Source organism: Dermacentor andersoni, chromosome 9 (genome assembly GCF_023375885.2).
Source record: "Dermacentor andersoni chromosome 9, qqDerAnde1_hic_scaffold, whole genome shotgun sequence".
NCBI classification, from domain to species: Eukaryota; Metazoa; Arthropoda; class Arachnida; order Ixodida; family Ixodidae; genus Dermacentor; species Dermacentor andersoni.
Window position 1 is genome coordinate 28,454,170 of NC_092822.1, and position 20,391 is coordinate 28,474,560.

At 45.1% G+C, this 20,391-nt stretch overlaps 3 protein-coding genes across 3 annotated transcripts in view; 2 read left to right on the plus strand and 1 right to left on the minus strand.

Moving 5' to 3' along the window:
• The window catches only part of LOC126527366 (uncharacterized), a 132,697-nt gene extending 128,171 nt beyond the window's left edge, over window positions 1-4,526 (plus strand). The window contains exon 6 of the mRNA XM_050175171.3: window positions 156-4,526. Coding sequence (XP_050031128.1) covers window positions 156-878 — 723 coding nt within the window. The 3' untranslated portion in view covers window positions 879-4,526. The remainder of the gene's footprint in view (window positions 1-155) is intronic.
• Window positions 4,527-6,450: 1,924 nt separating this feature from the next.
• On the minus strand, window positions 6,451-11,282 carry RpS20 (ribosomal protein S20). Its single transcript, XM_050175196.3, has 4 exons — window positions 11,156-11,282; window positions 10,855-10,957; window positions 9,362-9,561; window positions 6,451-6,570 (listed from the first exon to the last, which is right to left on the minus strand). Exons 1-4 carry the CDS (start codon window positions 11,156-11,158, stop codon window positions 6,514-6,516), a joined length of 363 nt encoding a protein of 120 aa, XP_050031153.1. The 5' UTR covers window positions 11,159-11,282; the 3' UTR covers window positions 6,451-6,513.
• Window positions 11,283-11,629: 347 nt separating this feature from the next.
• Window positions 11,630-20,391, plus strand: part of TM9SF4 (transmembrane 9 superfamily protein member 4) — a 35,950-nt gene continuing 27,188 nt past the window's right edge. The window contains exons 1-4 of the mRNA XM_050175185.2: window positions 11,630-11,712; window positions 15,715-15,982; window positions 17,880-18,057; window positions 19,168-19,270. Of these exons, the coding sequence (XP_050031142.1) occupies window positions 11,686-11,712; window positions 15,715-15,982; window positions 17,880-18,057; window positions 19,168-19,270 (576 nt within the window). The 5' untranslated portion in view covers window positions 11,630-11,685. The remainder of the gene's footprint in view (window positions 11,713-15,714; window positions 15,983-17,879; window positions 18,058-19,167; window positions 19,271-20,391) is intronic.

Below are 20,391 nucleotides of genomic sequence, written 5' to 3' on the forward strand. Positions count from 1 at the left end.
GCGCAGCGGGCGGAGGAATCGTATGAAGGCACCAACGCTAATGTCTTGCAGTCTTTTAAGTGTTACATTAATACCTGTGAGCTCTTCTTTCAAGCTTGTCTCATTACGAATAAGTGCACCTGTCTCACGCATCGCTGTCCCACGCTGTTCCGCAGGAACAAGAGGTGGTACTCGCCTGCAGCCTCCAGGAAGGTCGGCCCACACTGCTGGAAATCGACATGGGCTCCACCTTCTCGTTCATGCCGGAGCGCGACTCGCGCAAGATGGGCAAGTCGAGCCAGCTGTACAACCGCATGCTGCGTCACTGCCTCGAGGAGGCCGACAGATGGCGCAGCGAAATCAAGGTGGCGCATCACGTGGTGCCCAAGCACCAGCTGCAGGCGCCGGGCCGAGCGACGGCCCTCAAGAAATCCCTCTCTTCGGCGAGCAAGAAGTCGGCCTGCTCGTTCGCCGACTTGCCTTCTTCGTCCGGCGTCCCCACGCTCAAGTCCCAGATGTCCACGTCGTCCAAGAAGTCCTCCGCGTCCTCGACGTCGAGCAACCCGTTCAAGAGGCTCTGGTCCCTGCACAGGTCGTCCTCTTCGAAGAAGGCCAGCGCGGCAGCCAAGTTCGGTGACGGCTCCGAGACGACCGACGAGTTCGAGAAGCTCGGGATGTTCCGGACGGTCGGGCCAAACGCTTCCACAAGGCTGTTCGCGTCCACGACAGACCACATATACGAGTCCATACCGAGACCCCGCGCCACTCGGACCCCCCGGTACCTGATGGCCAGGGACGTGCTTCCCATCAAGGCTGCCAAGGACTTCGAGCCAGTGGGCGATGACGGCTACGGAACGTCGCACATGGACAGTGACTCCGTCTATGACTCGATTTCGTAGCCTCCCTCCACTGTTTTAACGTGCGGGCCTTTTCTTTATTTGTTGGTGCTTGCTTGCTTGGACAACCCGTGACACTCCACGTGGTTTGATGGCGGAACTCTTGTGGCATTCGTCTCAGAATGGTGGTCTGGAACCACGAGTGCCTGTTCGTGAAAATCAAGCAGAAGTGCTGTACACGACTTCCTTCAGCAGTTTACGCCAACTGTAGAGTGGTTGAAAAAGGATGTCCGCACACAGGCGTTTTGAGACAGCTCCCTTGCCCAGTTTCTATGTCATCAAGAAGTGTCGTGTGATGCAGGGCAGTTCAAGGTGCATTAGCTTTCCCAAGGCATACGACACACACAAGCAAGTCGATAGTGGAGTAGAGCGCAACCGCAGTATGGCCATCATCATGGCTGTAAGGTTAGGGCATGCCACATGGACAACCTGTGAATAGGACGAAGTGCCACAAGAGCTAGGCAGCTTGGCACAAGCACAAAGAATTCAAGCACCAGCGATACAGACTGTAAAATGATTTTGTGAAGTGCTGAAAACTAGCAGTGAGCAAAGCTACAGTCGCTTGTTCCAAGTTCTTAGAGCTGTTTCATCCAGTGCATAAAGACTGAAGCCGACGAATACTAAGGGCACTTCACACAATGTGCATTGTGACATTTGGGACCATGTGTTTGTTTTAATACTAGGAGTATATTCATGCAGTTGCAGATCTTTTCTGAAGACATGCGAGAATAAGGATGTTGCACGCAACAGAAAATGTGCCTTAGGGTGGCCCCAAGTCTGCTATAAGCAGCGCCATTAGAATTCAAATCTTGTGCTTACAGTGAAGATTTCTTTTGGAACTAAGAATGTCACTATGAATCACTTAGTTTATTGAAATTTCAGCAACATATTTGCTCACTACTTTATAATATTTGTAACAAAGGGCTTCACTTGGAGTATAACTTGGGAGAACTAGTGTGACATGCTCGACCTCAACCTACATGAACAAGGACTTAAAAAAACGTCTCAACCTTTGCTTCTAACATCACTTGCACCATGGCTGAGTGAACTTAAGCACTGTCACCTGACTTAAGTATTTCAACTGACTCATTTTTCCATCACTTCTGGCTCATAAAGAGTCTGCTGATGGTAAGATTGCTTTGTGATTTGACAAGTGTATGCTACTGCAGCTTAGGTTAACATTTCTATACAAAGATGCTGTAATGCAAGATCACTGTAAACAAAATGCATTGGTTTCAACCCCATTCAATGTCATTTTGGAATATTGCTTGTATTTAGGACATATGTTGTAATGCTCAGAAGAAAAATTGTGCTTCAATAATTCAACATTTAGGTCCATACCATTTCGTTATGCATTCAAAGCAGCAGTTTGTGGGAAAGAAGCGTAAAAATTCCACATAATCACAAATTCCTGTTTCTACACTTGTGATCAATATATGTTTGCTTTATGCGGTTAATAGTGAAACCGACAGAGATGCTCGATATAGTAGATCCCTTTTGAGTTAAATTTGTGGAAAAGCAAGCAACATAGTACATATGGCTGGTATCCTAAGAGCATGTGAGAACAGTCCAAAGCAAGCATTAAGACACTAAATCTATTTATGCTAGCAGATTCAAGATTCTGTTGGCATTCCTCGGTGGAAAACACGAAGTATTCAGGAAGACAAACTTTAGTTCTTGCATTCTGAGCCTGAGCTGTTTGTTGTATCTGACATCGATGATGTCACGAATTACATGGCATTTCCACACACTTGAGCTTCTTTTGTGCAGATCAAGGCCACAAAAGTTCACAGGTTCATTTGCCTTCTCGGAAATGCAGTTTTTTTTGTAGCCAAGCACTTGACTCCCACCCAGCAGATGCATACAGGTGCTGGAACTTCCCTGTAAGGTCGCCACCTGTCCTTTTTTCCCCATCTTTTCTGTCTTGCAGAGCTGATGGCAAGATTGAGTTGGGATTTAATAAGTTTATTCGCCCGCTGCTTAGGTTATTTCTACTGATGTTCCTCCAAGGGCACAGAGATAGTTCCACCCACTGGCACTAGCATAGACAAGTGTGGATACTACGATGGATAATGAAGTTTAGTGGAAAGCGAAAGTGAAGTGAATCTTAACACAAGTTGCTGTATAAACCTGACATGTTAGTGATCATTGCAGCAGCTCTGCTGCTCGCAATCATCCAGCAGTAATGTTTCATATTGCTAGCTCTGCATATGAGCCACACAGCACCTTGCTAGTTCATGTATGTTGTAGTACTAATGGCTAAACAACTAAGATAACAAAAGCAGTAAGTGCTTACTGGCTCAGCAACTACCATGACCATCTTGTGCATGTAGAATTAACTCGCTACATTTGAGCTCACAAGTTGAGGATATACCACAGAATTAAGGCAAACTCAAACCTTGCAGCAACACTTGCAAATGTCTGCAGCTAACTGCAAGCATGCATGAGGAGGTCACGGGGCACGTATTCGTTATACCGTTTCTTTTTTTTTTTGCATTTAAACACTGAACATTTGACTGCCAGCGCATCAACTATAATGCAACATAGAGTCTCACTTCGCACACAGTGAATCTGCTTGCTTTTCTATAAACTCCACAGAACTGAATGTGTCCACTTATTCACATAGGACAATTGTACAGTTGCATTAACAGCCATGTACAAACAAGCTTGTTTTAAGCAGCCATCAGTCCATCTTCATGCGTGTAGCCCGATTTCTTCCCATTGCATCTTTAAATGCGTATCTGTTGCAATTGCAAGAGGAGTATGCTCACAGCAACGCCATGGCTTCAGTTTGTACAAAGCACGTCTTCTAGTACAGTCATGTGGCCTGATGGCGAGATCAGCAGACTACAGCCACCAACTAGGAATAATGACATTAGGCATGCCTACTTGCAGCAAGAATGCTTTGAGAATTTTTCCCCTCAAGTCCCTAATATAAACAAATGTCAGTGCAAGAAAATTAGTGCTGTCGTGATACATTTGACAGGTGTACAGGCTTACAGAGTGCATAGCTGTAGCAGTCGCATAGCCCGGAGCACTTTTCCTATGAAACAAGAAAGCTTTGCCCATCATACGGCACGACCTTGCAAGCTTGCAAGGGTTGCACATTCGTGAAGTATTCTTCCTTTGCCTCTTTAAGCGCACAATATTGCCACTGCTGCATTTCTAGGCAGCCGAGACTTGCAAAAGCATGCGCACGTCAAATCCACGTTGGAGCACGGTTCCCACTTTTCCACCGATGACATCGTTGCATTTCACTTGCCTGCTCAAAACAGAAATTGTGAAACTTGCATGGCAAGCAAAGCTATAGTACTTGCAGAAAGAAGTAATGCAAGCACAAGTTTGTGAACATGCTCACAGCCATGCCAAGCTACTTGCAAACGTTATTTCTTGAAAAGGACTATATTTAGTGCAAGACCGCTACCAGATCACTATTCTTGAGCACAAGAGGTGAGCTGCCGAGGAGGAATCTTGTCACGCTTACAGGAAACAAGTAAAACGCAGAAAAAGAAAGTCTGGAAGGTTGCTGCTATACAGCAATTTGTTTTCAACGAAGATGCCGCTGTGATGAAGTGTCTTAACAAATTGCATTTTGCTACGCAGAAAAATGCCATTTACACTTGTCTGTTGAATAAAATGGGTAACAAATGATTTTACGATGGTCTCTCGCATAAGTTGGCAAACTCACTCATGAGTCGCCTTACTCAGACTGACCTACAAGTCTGAATGAGCTTGACTGGATCCTTGGTGTGTGAAACCAATCGATGCCTGGATGAGTATAATTTTGGAGATTCGGAGTTAGTGTCCCATAAGCAAGAAACATATTTTGTGAGCAAGTCTGGATTAGTTTTTCATTTTTTTTTTCTCAACCTATGGTCTATTGTGCATGAAAACACCATTCCTTGTTCAGGATTAAGAGCCTAATGTATTGCCAAAAGGTGTTTTAAAGATTGTGCAACACACAACTCTGCTATGTCTTCAAAAGGAAATGCGCACCATGCAAAATTTAATTGCAAATGTTATTAACTGCAAAGGAAAACTGGCAAACTGAGCTACCATGGCTAGCCAGCTTCTCATCCACTGTGAGGAGCACCAGAAGGTTGCCATGGTCTGTTGGTAAGCAAGAAAATAGTCCCAAGAGTGTGGGAGAGGCTCCTCCCAAAAGAGCATGATGCATCTGCCCTTTGTACCCCTGTACTTCCTAGAAATAGTCCCCTTACAAATGCCATCTGCACTAAATGGGGGAGCCCTGGCTGCTCAGCAACAATGAGCACACCATGGTCATGCACAACACAGGTGAAGTGCCGAAATCTCCCAAGTTGGGGGACAACAAGCTCTGGCTGTCTTTAAACACGGATAGCAATGTCCAATTGTCCCCCTCCTTTTAGGGAGGGTGAGTACCACTGTGGTGTACCAGGAAAGGCAGCATGAACAGAGTCATCCCTGCAGAGACTCGTCACACACATGACGCTCAAGAAGCTCCCCCAGCAGAGCAAGGGGTTTCTTGGAAAAACTATGGTGGCCCATACAAATGACAAGGACTACCTTAATACGAGGTGATTCGCTGGCACATGTGTACATGTTCCCACTGAGGTACACTTGCTGCTGCATTCTTTACCTGCCACCGACTATAGGAAAAAATTGAACTGAATGTTTGATGTTTAATGGCACAAGGGCCAAGTATGGCCAAAGAGCGCCATGCCCGTGGTAATGAGTTCATAGTGTAGTTACACGAGTTCTATGAAATTTCTTTGACGTGGCTGTAAAGGGGCCTTAAATATAGTCGCTCTAAAGTGTGTAAAATTTGTATAATAAGATTATGGCAATGACAAATGATGTGTACTACGAACGTTAAGATGCATTTCAAAAGAATGATACGATGTATAAAATATAATATCAGATTCTAAAATTGGCTAGAGCACTACTGCCTCCTTAGAGTCCTTGAAACGCAAGGGCCTGGAGGCATGCGCTATGCAAAACAATTATGGCAGTGGCATCCTCTGGAACGAGGATTCTCTACGAATTTAATGGACTTATAACACTTAAGATAACATCATTTAAGAAGACTATCGGAAGGAGCATGACATCATGGAGCCATCTTTTGTAAGTGAACGTTCCGTGATGCCTCAACCTTAGCTTTTTCACTCTTCTGTATCTCCAAAAGTCGGCCAAGCATGTGATGTCACCATTGGCTGCATTTGGCCGACTCCGCCCAGTGTATGTGGTTCCCGCCAGGGTTTAGTCAATGCAAGCTTACTCGAGTGCTTTGCCAACTGCTCCATGCGCATTTTTGCTGCCAACATGCTTGTACAACTTCGATAGTTTAGTGTAACAAATACATTTATCGTCTTCACTGCAATGCCCGAAGTGCGGCAGCAGCGCAATACTGTTGAACCCAGTGACCGTCTGGAAGCCCACAAGCCAAGTGTAACGGTGGGTGACACTAAAGCCCATGGCAACATGACCACTTACTGGGCTGGCTTTCTTTGCCATCCAGTTTACCATGCTACACTCCTTCCCTTCTTTCCTTCCTCCGCACACAGCTGACCCTTCTACAATAAGACAAGCACCACTGTTACTGTACAAAGTACGTCAGAGGTCTTTATTTTCTGTCACGATGGTGGCATACGGACCCAGCTTAAGAGTCGGCGATGGTGACCTCAACTTCAACACCAGGCTCGATGCTGATGGATGTCTGTGCAAATCAGGTTAAAGAATGCCAGACAATGTTGTAATGCAACACATCAAAAGTCACTTTGCTCCTATCATAAAATGCAATGTTATGTTAGGAAGCCGCCAAGGGCCAACAACCCTTGGCCAAAACCTAGGCGGGGTCCAGGACCACCCCACGGAATCGCAGGGCACTGAATAACTTGAATGAATGAATGAAGTTGCAACAAATGAGGCCTCTTCCAACCAAGTTACAAACAACGTAAATTAACGGAGAACGAGTGTTCTTACACAACATCTGCTACACCATGTAAATTACATATGGTCATTCACATGGTGTAGCCTAGGTTGTGCAGCAAATACTCAAATCAAAAGTCGTGTTTCTCATGACTCTTTCCAGGATCACTTCAGATGTACTGTCAGGAGCAATATGAACGGGAACATGCAAATGCGTGGGAAATAGTCTCGAAAACGAGTTAGCGTGATATGTGGATGGGGCTGTCGAAAACAGAGGGGAAAAGGGGGTGCTCTTCTGCTAACTGTTTGCTTTACCACATGGCTAGCGATGATAAGGCGGTTATCGTATGCAGAACTTGGCAATGTGTTGCTTATAGTTCTGCGCAAAATACCCTGTGTTGAGAATTGCTAGCGACCGTCGCACGTTTCTTGCAACCATGGTTGGGGGCCCGGCGACGCATCAAGAGGGAGCCGGCGAACGGACGAGGGGTGCCCCGCTGGGCTAGCGTCCCGAGCGGTGCCTCGACCCGCAACCTGATTCGTGCTCCGTGTTTCCGCCTGCTGGGTGCGAATGGCCGGTGCCTCCGAGAAGAACGAAGACGTCGGTGTGGCCAACGGACAACTTGGATTTTGTATTTTCTTCTCTCTTCCTTTTCTCTTCACTACGATGTCTTTTGTAAAATAAACGTTCAGTCTTGAAGCGAACCCCGACGAGTGAGAATCGTTCCTTCGGGCTGCTGTACACCGCCCAAAAGGGTCTCACGCAGTTTTGCAGTTGCACTCGCGAAGTGACCTCCACAGCGTTGGTCGTAGCCTTTTATTCCACACTCCGCTCTCTTTCTCTCTCTGACATGCACTGAATGTCCGGCAGTGATACCGGCTTGATACTATACTGCCTGTAATAGCATTCATGCGAAAAAAAAAAAAAAAAAGCAGTAAAAAAAAAAAAGACGCTGTGGTGCGGTCGTTTGCCAAATGTGAAATTTCGCGGGACGATGACGCACTTGGGACTGTAGCAACAATGATGATGGCAGCACTAGTGAAGATGAGTAGTCTAGTGACCATGTCAGCTACTAATAAATTTTCGTTATCGAATGCGCCCTCGGGTTTTCTCTCCTTTTCTTTTTCCTGTCGCACGATATGAGGGGATCGACTTACAATTGTGTAAACACAGTACGTGTATAACAATGCCTCGAATTTTTAATTCTTGAAAGGTCATTTCCTTTTTTTTTCTTATTCATGAATAAACAGTACATATGTACCAATGCAAAATATTTCTTTCCCACTTTACGGTCAGCCTAGAAAAATTATATATTTTTTTTAAATAGGCCCCCTGAAGAATTTCAATCTGCAATAAAAAAAATCGATCCTGGGCAGTCGCATATGGCGAAAAAAGTCGACCCTGAGAGGGTTAATGCATCCTTCATCTCAGTATGCTTGGACTATCCTCCTGTTGACGGTCTTTAACTGGTAGCCTGTCAAGGCAGCAATGTTGCGCTGCGTGCGACCTTTGACAATTTGACAACTTCTTCCCGCTTATGCAATGGGGGCACTCGCTACATCGTTAGGCGCTGAAACACAGACGACCCCTAGGCACGAACAGCCGTGGTCTCCTCTATAAGCATATTCCATGGATGGGGGAAAAAAAAAAAAAAAAAGACTAAAACAGGCAAATCAATGCTCAGCCAACACCACCTAGATATAAGCAAATCCCATGTATCACAGCAGGCTACGTCATGGCCAATCCCTCAGTAGTTATGTAGCCTGATGGGTCATTGGATGTGGCTGCATGCGCTGATACAAACTTATACCATTGCTAGCAGCTGGTGACACGCAATCAGCTACCATTTCGCAGCAATGCTAGCGAGGCGGGAGTGCAAACAGTTAACGGAATCGCAGTGGCCCTTCCACTTTGTTTCCGACAGCGGCCACCGTGAATCGCCCCCCGTTGGGTTCTAGACTATTTGCCCTGCGTTCGTGTGGTTCCGCTCATACTGCTCATGATAGTACATGAGAGTGTGTGCTAATTTAATGAGAAAAACAACAGAATAAGTACTGACATGTTGCCACTTTCAGCCTTCAACTGCTCTGGTAGGTGGCAGAATGGTTTGCGCAAGCAATCTTTCTCTACTTCTGACATAGAGACCCTCAGCAGCACAAAGCGGGGTGCGGCGGTACACTGCGTCAGTGGCACCAATTCCCAGTAGGGTGCCACATTGCGTGCTACTGCCTTTGCAAACCATGCATTCTCATGTGCGCACTCGTGACTATTGCAATACAATTACAGGTCACTACACTAACGAGAATCAATGTACTGTACTTATTAGGATGCAACTGTTTGCACAAAAGTTTGTAAAAGGAGATTTGTTCGCAGTGTGCACGATGCTTTTGCTTGCCGCTGTCTGCTACAGCTTGCACGCGAGTCACCTCCCCAGCATGCTGCCACCGTCACACAGCGAGCTATGCATCAATGTGCAACAGAAACCAACCAAATGTACTGCGACATACACTCAATATGCCACAAGTCTCCAAAGTCTCCACCCAAACACACAACTTCAGCTCGTCGACTAAAAGGATACGATCTGCTTGACAATCTCCGAGGGCGAGTGCAAGTCAATGACACGCTTGTAGATGCGCATCTGGTAGCGATCCCAGGTCTTGGAACCCTCACCACAGGGGGTCTTGCGGGTGGTGATGCGCAAGGTCTTGGTGGGCATCCGCACGGGTCCCTTCACCCGAAGCTCCTTGTCCTTGGCGCCCTTGATGAGGTCAGCGCACACTGCAGAGGAAATGCGAGGTCTATCAACCCTGTGGCTGCACCTCTTGTAAACAACAGATGCAATGGGCTGCAAGTACAACTCCCAAATATATTAACAATATCAAGCGAGCATTGCCCCATCGTTCAGCGCTGTATTCTAGTGTCATCTGCTAGGCTGTTCCATGGAACTCGGCTTAACATACTATCAGCTCGCCCATCGTTTGCCCTCAGTTACCGCAACTTATACATCCTGGAAGACACTACAAAGGATCAAGTCATCATATTCCTCAAAAGTAAACAATGCTGTTGCTTTAAAGATCATAAAATGCTGCTACAGAACTCCACTCATGGTCCCTAGCAATCACTTTTGACATACAAAGCCTCTATAAGCATAGCAAAGACACATATGCTTCATCCACGTGAAGTTGCACAGCAAATGTCAAGTGTACTTGTTACATGCACTTGAATAGCAGCGCATTTGACAGGCAGAATACTGCAACAAGATTGCCGCGGGTCCTCCAACCAAACGCCGAGAGGAACAGCTCGAACGTGCCCACAAGCCTTCAATCTTGCACAAACGTGCGTCAAGGTTTGGAAACAATCGCACAGGCATGCCAAGCGTTTTTACCGTGGATCCGCGCTAACGGAACACGAGAGAATCATGCGATGCAGTGAAATCACAAGGGAGAAAAAAAAAAGGCGGGGGGGTTGAGGGTGTGCTGCACAGCCGTGGCAACCCCAGCTTTTCAGCTAGATTGGTGGCGCTTAGGTGCACACGGTACAGCACACATCAATAGTGCTGTCATACCTATGCGTCAACGACACGAGATGGAAATCAAACTGATGCCGCAGTTAACTTTCGGCAACTTCTACCTGTTCTTGAGATGAAACATGGTGATAATTATGCGAGGTCTCTTAAAGCCAACGACCACTTTCAGAAAGGTTGGCAGTTTGGGCAGACTGACATTCAATAAGAACGATTAAAGACGCGAGAACTGGACACAGAAAAGAGCCAAAACCTAAGCCTGAATAGTTCGCGCTTCTTTAGTAGCCCCCGAAGGAATACTAACGTGCACAAACTGCCACCTTGTCAGCTTTCATAAAAGTGCGCCCTTAGCCAATCAATCGGCGACAGCGTTTTAGATCATGTGAATTCGCCGTTGACAAATGTGCTAATTAGCAACGCGAGAAGTAAACGGCAGAATCGACAGAACTTCTGCCTGTACCGTGACAATGCATCACTAAAAGAACCTTCGCAACCGCAAGGCAAAGCTATAGTACGATGTCGTTACCAGCATGCCAGTTTTTGCTCACCCTTCTCCAGGCTGGCCACATTACGACTCGTCAATGTGATCCTGATCCGGTGGACGGGCCAGGCTTGCGAGTCATCGACGGGCTTCGAGTCCTTGTACGCAGACTGTAGGCACAAAATGAAAAGGACAAACGATCTGCTCAGCACTCTTTGTCAAACACGATGCAAACACGGCACGCTTAATCGAGACACCAGTTGCACGTTGCCCGGCACTAGGCCTAGCGCACGCGCGAAAGTACGACTATCGCGCAATTACTACGAACCAAAATTAAAGAAATCGATGATCGAACAAGGGTAGCTTACCATGACGACCTAAAGAAACACTCCTCTGGCCGACTTAATCAAGTTATTTCACGTCGAAACACTTGAACAGCGGTGAGCCAGGGACTTCGCGTCTACACGCTACGCAAACGTGGTAGGAAAGAGAGTCGGCACTAGCGATCGCGCTGCCACCAAACGCACGCTACGTTAAGAAGGTGCAAAGCTAAATACAAATTACTGTAAATAACATTACTTTTGCATAAAAATAAGATTATATAGTAGCATTTGTATTGTAACTACAATATTATGCGAAGAGCAAGGAGATTCGTCTGCTTTTTATAGCGTGTCCATACCTCGCGCTTTGCCTCAGTTTATCTAACATGACTTCATTATCTTCCTCGAGCAAACCTATCATTATACAGAAGCTAGGCGACACCCATCACCTACTGAATAAGGCAAAATAAATAGCTTTTAAGCGTAGACAACGCACTACAGCAGTTTTACGCGACTGCCACAACGCATCACCTGTGTGCGCTCCCATTGCCGCTGACGTAACTTCCTCCTTTCCCAGCATGGCGACGTCTACGCTGTGCCGATCGGTGAGCGCAATTTTTTGCCAAAACTACCCTTTAATGCTCATGTGACGCACCGTACGGTAGCAGTAAATCGCCAACTGCGACCGGATCTAAGTTTCGCCGAGCTCAGGCAAGTGCGGTAACCCGCCGCACCGCGTGTAGGCGGCTGCGATTGCGTTTGTATGAGCGTCGCTTTCGGCCCTGAGCCGCCTGCGTCTACTGGGTGGTTGCGCGACGAAGCCCTGAACAGCTTTCTCAGTTCCTCTGAACTTCTCAGCGTTGACGCCGCCTGGTTCAACTTATAGCGATAAGTTGTGTCGAAGCCGGTATTTCGTGAAAGTCGCTTGTGTACAGCCTTTATGCGCCTGTTCACCGTCTTCTGAAACTCGGCAGCTCAGAAAAAAGAGTGCTACCCGAGGAATTTGCCAATCGTCGACGAGCAGCTGCTCTTAACACCCCCGTGCGTTTCACAGGCTTGTCAGCTTCCCGACGACGTTTTGCATTGACTGGACGCTGTTGTTAAGGCAGCTGCGAAATGATCGCGAGTGTCCTGTTTTGCTTACATCTGTGCGAATAGCGAAACAAGCGATCGGCTGCCTTTGTTGGACGGTAACGAATGAAAGAGCGCCTCACGCTACCATAACATATACTCAGATAATATTCAGGAACGGCCGCAGAACGTGTAGTGTTTACATGTGTTGGTCAGCAACCTACTCGCAACGCATCACTGGCTCGTGATTGGCTACAAAAACGTGGCTCACTTGTCGAAGACTTGAAGAGTGCGGGCATTGGTTGTACATCTTGTAAGAATGTTGCGTCTTTGTAATCTCCGTTGACGCAAAGTCGTGGCGTCAACTTACTTCGCTGTTTAAGTGTATACTCCACCCCTCGGACCTTTGCCAAGAACGAAGCAAACTTTGATATACGACATTTTGTTTAAGTGTATACTCCACCCCTAGAACCTTTGCCAAGAACGAAGCAAACTTTGACATACGACATTTTGCTCAACATTACTCGGCACAATTGCGGCTTAATGCATCAAAAGTTGCTTGTGCAGTCTCAGTTTGCAAGCTGTGTACTTTCAGATTGTACGTACTGGTCCGCCTTTCGTGGTTGTGTCGTAAAAGAAGTGCGAGTAATTACCTGCCAGATTCTGCCTCACTCAGTTTAACTTAGGTTACAGCAGTGATTGTTACACTTGACATCAGCAATGCGAAGGCCATGTGAAGTGCTCAAGGCCTTACAGGCAATAGTTAAGTGTATAAAAACATGTCACATCTATTACAAGAAACTTGTTTTCATCCGTGTGTGTAGTTCAGCATTTGTTAGACCAAGCTACACGGTAGCTGAAGCCGACTTCGTCTTGAAGAAGACCCAAAACATGCTCGGATAACTCGAGCTGCACTCATTGTTACAGCTGTGCATGCAGCGAAAGCTTTGTCAGGTTGCATTGTCTGTATGGCCAATTCACAGCTGGCCTTGCGGATTTGCTGTGCTTGCCGGATTGTCACTGGCATGTTCTCCATATGCAGCTGTTGGCTTTATTTTTCTCACATGATGCTGCAGTACCCACCTGGAAAGCTGCATTACTTTGGCTTTGTTGAATCATCTTCATCTCTGTTTTGTTACTTCTTGAAGGGCATTAGAGGAAAGCTTCCGGGACCATTATGTATTGAATAGTACAGTTGATGAAAAACAAAACGAAAACTAAAGTAAATGCTTGCAAATGGTAGCAACCTGAAGATAAATACACCTTGTCCAGAATTGTAAGAGGTGTCTGCAACTTTTTTCATGGACGACTGGTTATTTGTTGCTTTGCATCCTCCAGGGTGGTGTCATGGTAGTTGTGTTTTGTTGGGGGCAGAGTGCGAAAACGCTCATGTACCATACTTTGGGTACACATAAAAAAAACGGCTGGCTGAAATTAATCCGAGGTTCCGTGCTTCGGCATCGTTCATAACCCACAGTTTCAGGATGTTAAACCACGCAATTTTTGTAAGTCAATGTTTTGAGAACATTGTCTCAATAATAGAATAGCTTATTATGAAAATTTTAAATAATGATATAGAGATGGTACGAATCTGAAGAAAAGCGCACTTTATTCAGGCTCAGAAGTGGTTAATGACTTGTCGGCAACTGCTTTTATGTAAGGGCAGTTGGCTATTGGATTGTTTCATAATTTAGAAGTATTGCAGGCACTAACATGAAGGAATCGCAGAAGGATGCTTCAAAAGGCGGCAGGGTTGTTTTAGAGAAAGAAAGGAAATGCTTGGGCAAAGTGCGTTTAAAAGGTAATTTATGGCCGTAAACAAAATTTTTCAGTGGTTAAACCCAAAGGTTCCTCCTGTTAAAATGTGCACACCATGTTGACAATAATTAAGCGTTTTGCACATTTTACCTGCCTGCATATGTCTCTCCCACTGAATTAAGTGTAAGAAATGGCAAATTTGTAGCTTATTACAGATACCAGACATCATTCAATCCAGTGCCATTACTTGGATATGAGCATCTTCCTGTGCGTAGAAATGAACAGCATGTTTTATTGCAGCTTGGGGACAAATGTAATATTGCAGCCCCCAGGCTTCAACTCTACACCCTCTATCACCAACTATTCTTTCTTATGCAAGCCCACTATGGAAATACAAAAACCCTGCTCTTTGTACAGTGTATCCATGCGCATTGAAACATGAAATTCTTATTTTATTATTATTAATATCTTACTATTAATATTGTTGTTAGTAGTAGTAGAAAACACTGATTTTGTTTTTGAAGGCACTCATATCCTTGAATAATGCAAGTGTGTAACTTTGGCAGCTTAGTTCTTGATAAGTCAAGTGATCATGGAAAAAAAAGGCATAAACTACAATTGAAATGTGTGGACCTGTTGGGCTGTGATTTTTAAAGAAATATGAAGCACACTGTCACCATTTGTATTCAGTTGAACTTCATCATAGCACGCTTGTGTCCAATGTGAGAATGCCTTCGGTGTATCCTAGTTTACGTAAGTGTATATTCATTACATCTGTGAGAAAAATTTTAATTTACTTTGTGTTATCTGTGTTTGTTATATCGTGGTTCTTTGACTGCAGCACATACAGCTCAGTTGCCTTTACCTATCCACTACCAAGAGAAGTGATCCGTGGTATCAACTGAAAAAAGCAAAACAGGCAGCTCAACTTCTCCCTAGAAGTTTCTTTGCTAAGATAAATGCAAGACGTGTACCCAACCAAATAAGACCCCCCAAGACTTGTCATGTCCAGTGAATATGTAAAAGAACTAGTAGTATAAAGATATTTAACATGGCCTGACGTAGGATTGTGGACAAATGCCGGGTTTTTACTGTGATGCCTGCCAGCAACGTTTTCTGACAGCTGCATTTGCGTCACTTAGTTGTGTTGGCCTGCCTGTCATGTAGTGATGAATAGTGCCTTGTCACGTTAAATCGAAAAAACTCAGTACATCTGTCACGGCTACAGAAAGGGTGTTTAGATAGCAGAAGCCTCATCATGTTTCACTTCTTGATGGAATACAGACAGAAAAATTTTGTATCTCGCTTCTTGCTTTATTATAAGCTGTCGGCACTGCAATGATGATATGGTGCCGGAATTCCCAAGATGTGCAACAAATTGCTGATTACATTATCTTTTAATGTGACCATCTCAAAATGCATGCCAAGAGCAATGTGGCTTCCTGGCATAAGGTGTATTGATGAGCATTCCTTAGTGAAAAAAAAAAAATTTGGAGCTAATTGTCACGTGGTGTGACAAACCGCTAATGTGTGGGTCAGACAGCTAGGTGGGCCAGGCAAAGTGGTCACGAGCCACACAGTGGCTGTCACCGAAAAGCTCGTCATGCTACATTGGCCATTAATTTCACGTTCATTCTGCACTTCTCCCCATTTGACACAGCTCCCCCCCCCGCATCCACTTCTCTCAGAATGTGAAGCACCCTTCTCAGCTTCCCTCCTTTATCAGCTCAAGTATGCAGAGCGTTCGGTCAGTCAATCGATGGGTCAACCATTTGCAGGCGGCCATGGGGAGAGCTGGCCGTTGCAGGGTTCCCCTGCCGTCCGGCAGGCTGCTGGTCCTATGGCTGCTGATGAGTTTATTCACGGGCTGTGCGGACACATTCTACGTTCCTGGCGTGGCGCCCGTGGAGTTCAGCCGTGGCCAGCCGATCGAGGTGAAGGCCGTCAAGATGACCAGCACCCTGACGCAGCTGCCATACGCCTACTACTCGCTCAACCTGTGCAAGCCCAAGAACGGCACGCTCACCTACAAGTCTGAGAACCTCGGTGAGCAGAACAGCAAGCTCCATGCCTCCTCAGAGTTATCTGCGTGTAGGCCGTCAGGACTTGTGTAATAGTCACGTTTCAACCTTTTGGTCACAGACAAGGCTACCTTGCCTCAACACGCATGCCACGTGCACGCACACCACATGCACGCATGCAAATATTTTTACAATGTGCTGTGGTTTGAGTGATCATGGGGTTTGGAACAAAATTTACTAGAGGGAACTCTGGCACTGGAAAAGTTCAGCTACCTTGGAAATTAGGGATAGTACACTCAGCCACAAAAGTCTACGAGCCGGGTGATCTTAGAAAACGTCGAATTCCCAAGCACTCTGTGACTGTAGCCAGTAAAACATCACAACACTATGTTGTTTGCATGTATGCTATTGCAGGCTGTAAATTAGTACACAGGGCTGCATTTCGAGACTGCGCAGATATTCAGCGTTTTCAAAGATCCCATGTCTGTAAGCTTTGGCAGCCAAGTGTGCAAATATGGTATTTGTGTAATCTTCTGGCTTGCAGCTTCAGATGTTCTCGTGGCTTTACATAATATGCTTCATTTTTCTAAATTTTCAAGCCTACATATTCTAAACAGAGGAGGCGATAAGACTCTGTGCGTGTGCATAATTATGGAGAATTGTTGCATTCATAACGCAATCTTTTGTTGAGAATAATCAATTTGCTAACTCATGATTTGCATGCAGGTTGTGTAGACTTGTGTAATAACCATATCTTCAACTTTTCATAGCAACTCCCCTGTCACACACATGTACATGTATGCATACGCACAAATTTTATTATTTTACCATTGTATGAGACACTCCTAAATTTGCGGGGCAACAAAAGGTGCCACTTTTCTGTGAAGTGATCAGCTAGCCAAACTTAGTTCCTTTAAGGCATAGCCATAGCTAATAATGTACAAGTTTAAAAGTTGAGTTGAAATTCAATAAAAGGGAAGTAGTTTGGATTCCATCTCTTCTATTGTACTAATCAACTTCTAATGTCAAAATAAGTTAAAACTGATTTTTGTAAATACTTGATCAGTATAAACTGATAAATTATTCTGATGATAAATTTAGTGTTTTTCTTTATTGTACCTTCAAGTAAGCTGCAAAAAAAGGTAATGATAATTTACAGAGCATTTGCAGTGACAGAAATGTTATTTTCTTCATGCATATAAGGACTTTGCATTCACTTGCATACGCTACTCTAAAGCTATCTAATGGCATTAAGTGCATTCACACCTCAGTTTAATAAAGACTGATTTTACCAAACTTTCAATTTAACAAAGTACTTTCAGTTCCTTTACGCATAATTATACAAAGCCTAATGCATTCACTACCTCGAGGCAATGAAGTGAACTTAATGTGTCGCTTGAGTTAATGAAGATTTTGGAGAAAGTGCGGGCAAAGAAAACAGGTTGCAGGAAATCTGTTGTGCTCTAAAATGCCTCAAAATTCACTCACATATTGCTGCAGTGAGCACATTACCGTGCTTGTCCAAGGCCAACCATTTTTCTTTTTTCTCTTCTGAACTATCAACCTATTGCCGTGAAATTAATGAAAAGTAGTGTTTTGAATGAATGCTGTATCAGTGTAAAGGTATCTGGTGCTTCTATGTGTAGTGTCTCTTTAACTGTAGCATGCATCACATGCAAAATGCAAGTGTATTCGTCAATCGTGACTTGATGGCCACCAAGAGTTCTGCTGTCACAGATAGAGTCAGGGCATGAAGAGCACCAAAATACTAGCCAGGCATTAGACGAGTCGAAAGATTTATAGCTGGAAAGCTCCAAAAGTAGCCAGTTTGGTGCAGAGTAGTCAAACCTGGGAACCCTGCAAACTGGCATGCGAGTGGCGAGTGCCCGCTCTTCTCCGCAACTCATCCGCCCGGCTTGCAGGGGAGGTCCTCCGTGGGGACCGCATTGTGAACACGCCCTACGAGGTTCACATGGCAGTGGACCAGAAGTGCAAGTTGCTGTGCCACATGAGGGACACCGACCCGCCACCCATCTCGTGGCAGCTCGAGGACTCCCAGACTGCCGCCCTGCGCATCCGGCACCAGTACTTCGTCCACCTGTGAGTGGCTGGCACACTTCTCGGACAGGCGTTTATTATTATTTGATTATTGCAGCATTTATTGTTTATTGCGATAAACGGCTTGTGCCGCTTACTGTTAACGAGCCCTCGCCAATCTCTTTCCACTGCCACCGTAATTACACAACCCCAGCCTATTGCTTTTGATTGCCCAACAACGCTTACAAACGCTGTCAAGTACCTTGACTTTCACTTTTCTCCTGTACTAACATGTGCCCTGCATATAAATCAAGTTACAAACTTTGCAACCTTACCCTAGCACCCTGATCTGTTGAACTCCACACCTACAAGACCTTTATGCATTGGAAACTAAAGTATGTTAGGTCTATCATGGATTTGCGTCACGCTAACCTAACCAGCACACTTAGGCCTGTTCAAAACCATGCGACTACGTTCATCCTTTACAGTTACTCCTAGAATGTCTGCATAACTGCACTAAAAGTACAATTAAGTCTCTCAACCTTAGCCTCTCACTGTAAGGTAGCGCATCTTTGCCTTTATTGTACATTATTTCATGCCCTCCAAGTTGGTAACTGCTTCATATGACCAGCCCATTGCATTTTCTGCCACCGTCACTCAAATGCCATTTAACGCACAGGCCTACTGATGCCTACGCACAGGCCAAGACTGAAATGATCTAACCACCTACATTGCCTTGATGTCTGACCACTCCCACTTCAGGACTGCCGTTGAAATCAACTGAAATGTCGTCTCTGCCAGGGTGCCCGTGTTTGTATTCTTCTGAAACAAAGTTTTCCTTGGCTCATCCCCTGACTTTGCTTGGGCGGCTGTTTGACCAAGGAAGCTGGGCCAATCCGAGAGATAATTTAACCAAAGTTCGGTAATCATCAAAGACAATGTCATCGAAGCTTGAAATTATACAAGAAAACTGAAAGCACTGAACTCAATACATGTGATGGTTCAATTGAGTCAGTAGCCAAGCAAGCATGCAGATAGAAGGAGGGGCTGTCTCACTGCGCTATCTAGCTTTGCGATTCTGGATAAAGTTACAGTTACAAAGCAAAGCGGAAATTTTATGTAAAAGGAAGTCAGGAGATTGTTTTCACCACTTCTGCCTTGTTCACACTGCAGGCTTGCCGACAACATGCCATGTGCGGTACGCCTTGAATCGTTCGACAGCAGTCAACCGGTTTACGAACATGGATATCGGCTTGGATTTGTCGAGAATGACAAGGTATTACTTCACTTGTTCTTGCTTGCTTTTTTTATCCTTTTGCAGAGCACTATTTCTCTTGTGTGTGTGTTGGTAGGTCTTTGTGTGTCTGCTTACTTGCTTGCATGCATGTGTGTTTAGGCGTGTGGGTTGTGTGTATTTGCTCGTGCGTTTATGTGTGACAAATACTCGTGCACTAAGTGCTTCCACTTGGAGTTGTGCTTGACGTCAGGGTTTTGTGGGTATACTCAAGTAGTCCACAATTACACCAGTTTCAACACACTTCCAGTGCACGCATGTGGTGGCTGCTTTCACCACGATGCTGCTCTCCCTTGCTACTTTGCCTGTGCGCTTAGGTGCTTATTTTATGAGTCAAGTTCAAGCAGTGCTTGATTGAATAATAAAAAATGATAAACATCAACAACAGATGACAACGGGCAGTAACTAGGCATGCAACCAAACACATCACCCGTAACTGCAATCTGTTGACAGCATTTATGACAGCCCGTGACATTTTTAATGCGTTAGGCTCAGAAGTGTCAAAGTGGAAAAAAGTGTCCAAGCATATGTGTGAAGTTTAGGAAGCTGGTCATGTAGTAGACGTATATGTAAATGAAACAGGGCAAGTCCAGCTAACATGCCAAATGATGTTGCTAAATAGTAAAAATTGAATTCATGAGGAATTTGCACAGCTATGGTATTAATGGCTGCCTTGTAGCATTCGCAGTGCATAGTTCTCGTGTTCCTTTGTGTCTGGGCAAGAAGTGGTCGTTGAGGACAACAGCACTAACGAGACTGGAAGACTTTCGAATCAGGTTGTTGTGACTGCTTACAGCAATAAAAGTGACACCTGATTGTGGACCTCCGCTCACAGTAGGCTTTAAGGACTGACCCAAGAGTCAGATACTAGTACATTCGGTGCAAAGAACAAAGGAATCATTTTCTTTTCTCTGAGCAAACTGTTGAAGATGTCACAAGTTTTGTGGGAAAGACCGTGATTGTAGTGACGATGACATAGTTATTACTGTTCTAGTGTGCGTTCCTGTTTTCTACCAAATAGAAAGTCTGAAGCTCTATTTTCTATTTTCTATTTAGAATGTGAGGGCTGCACGACTTTGGCATTTGGACAACTACCTTGTGGA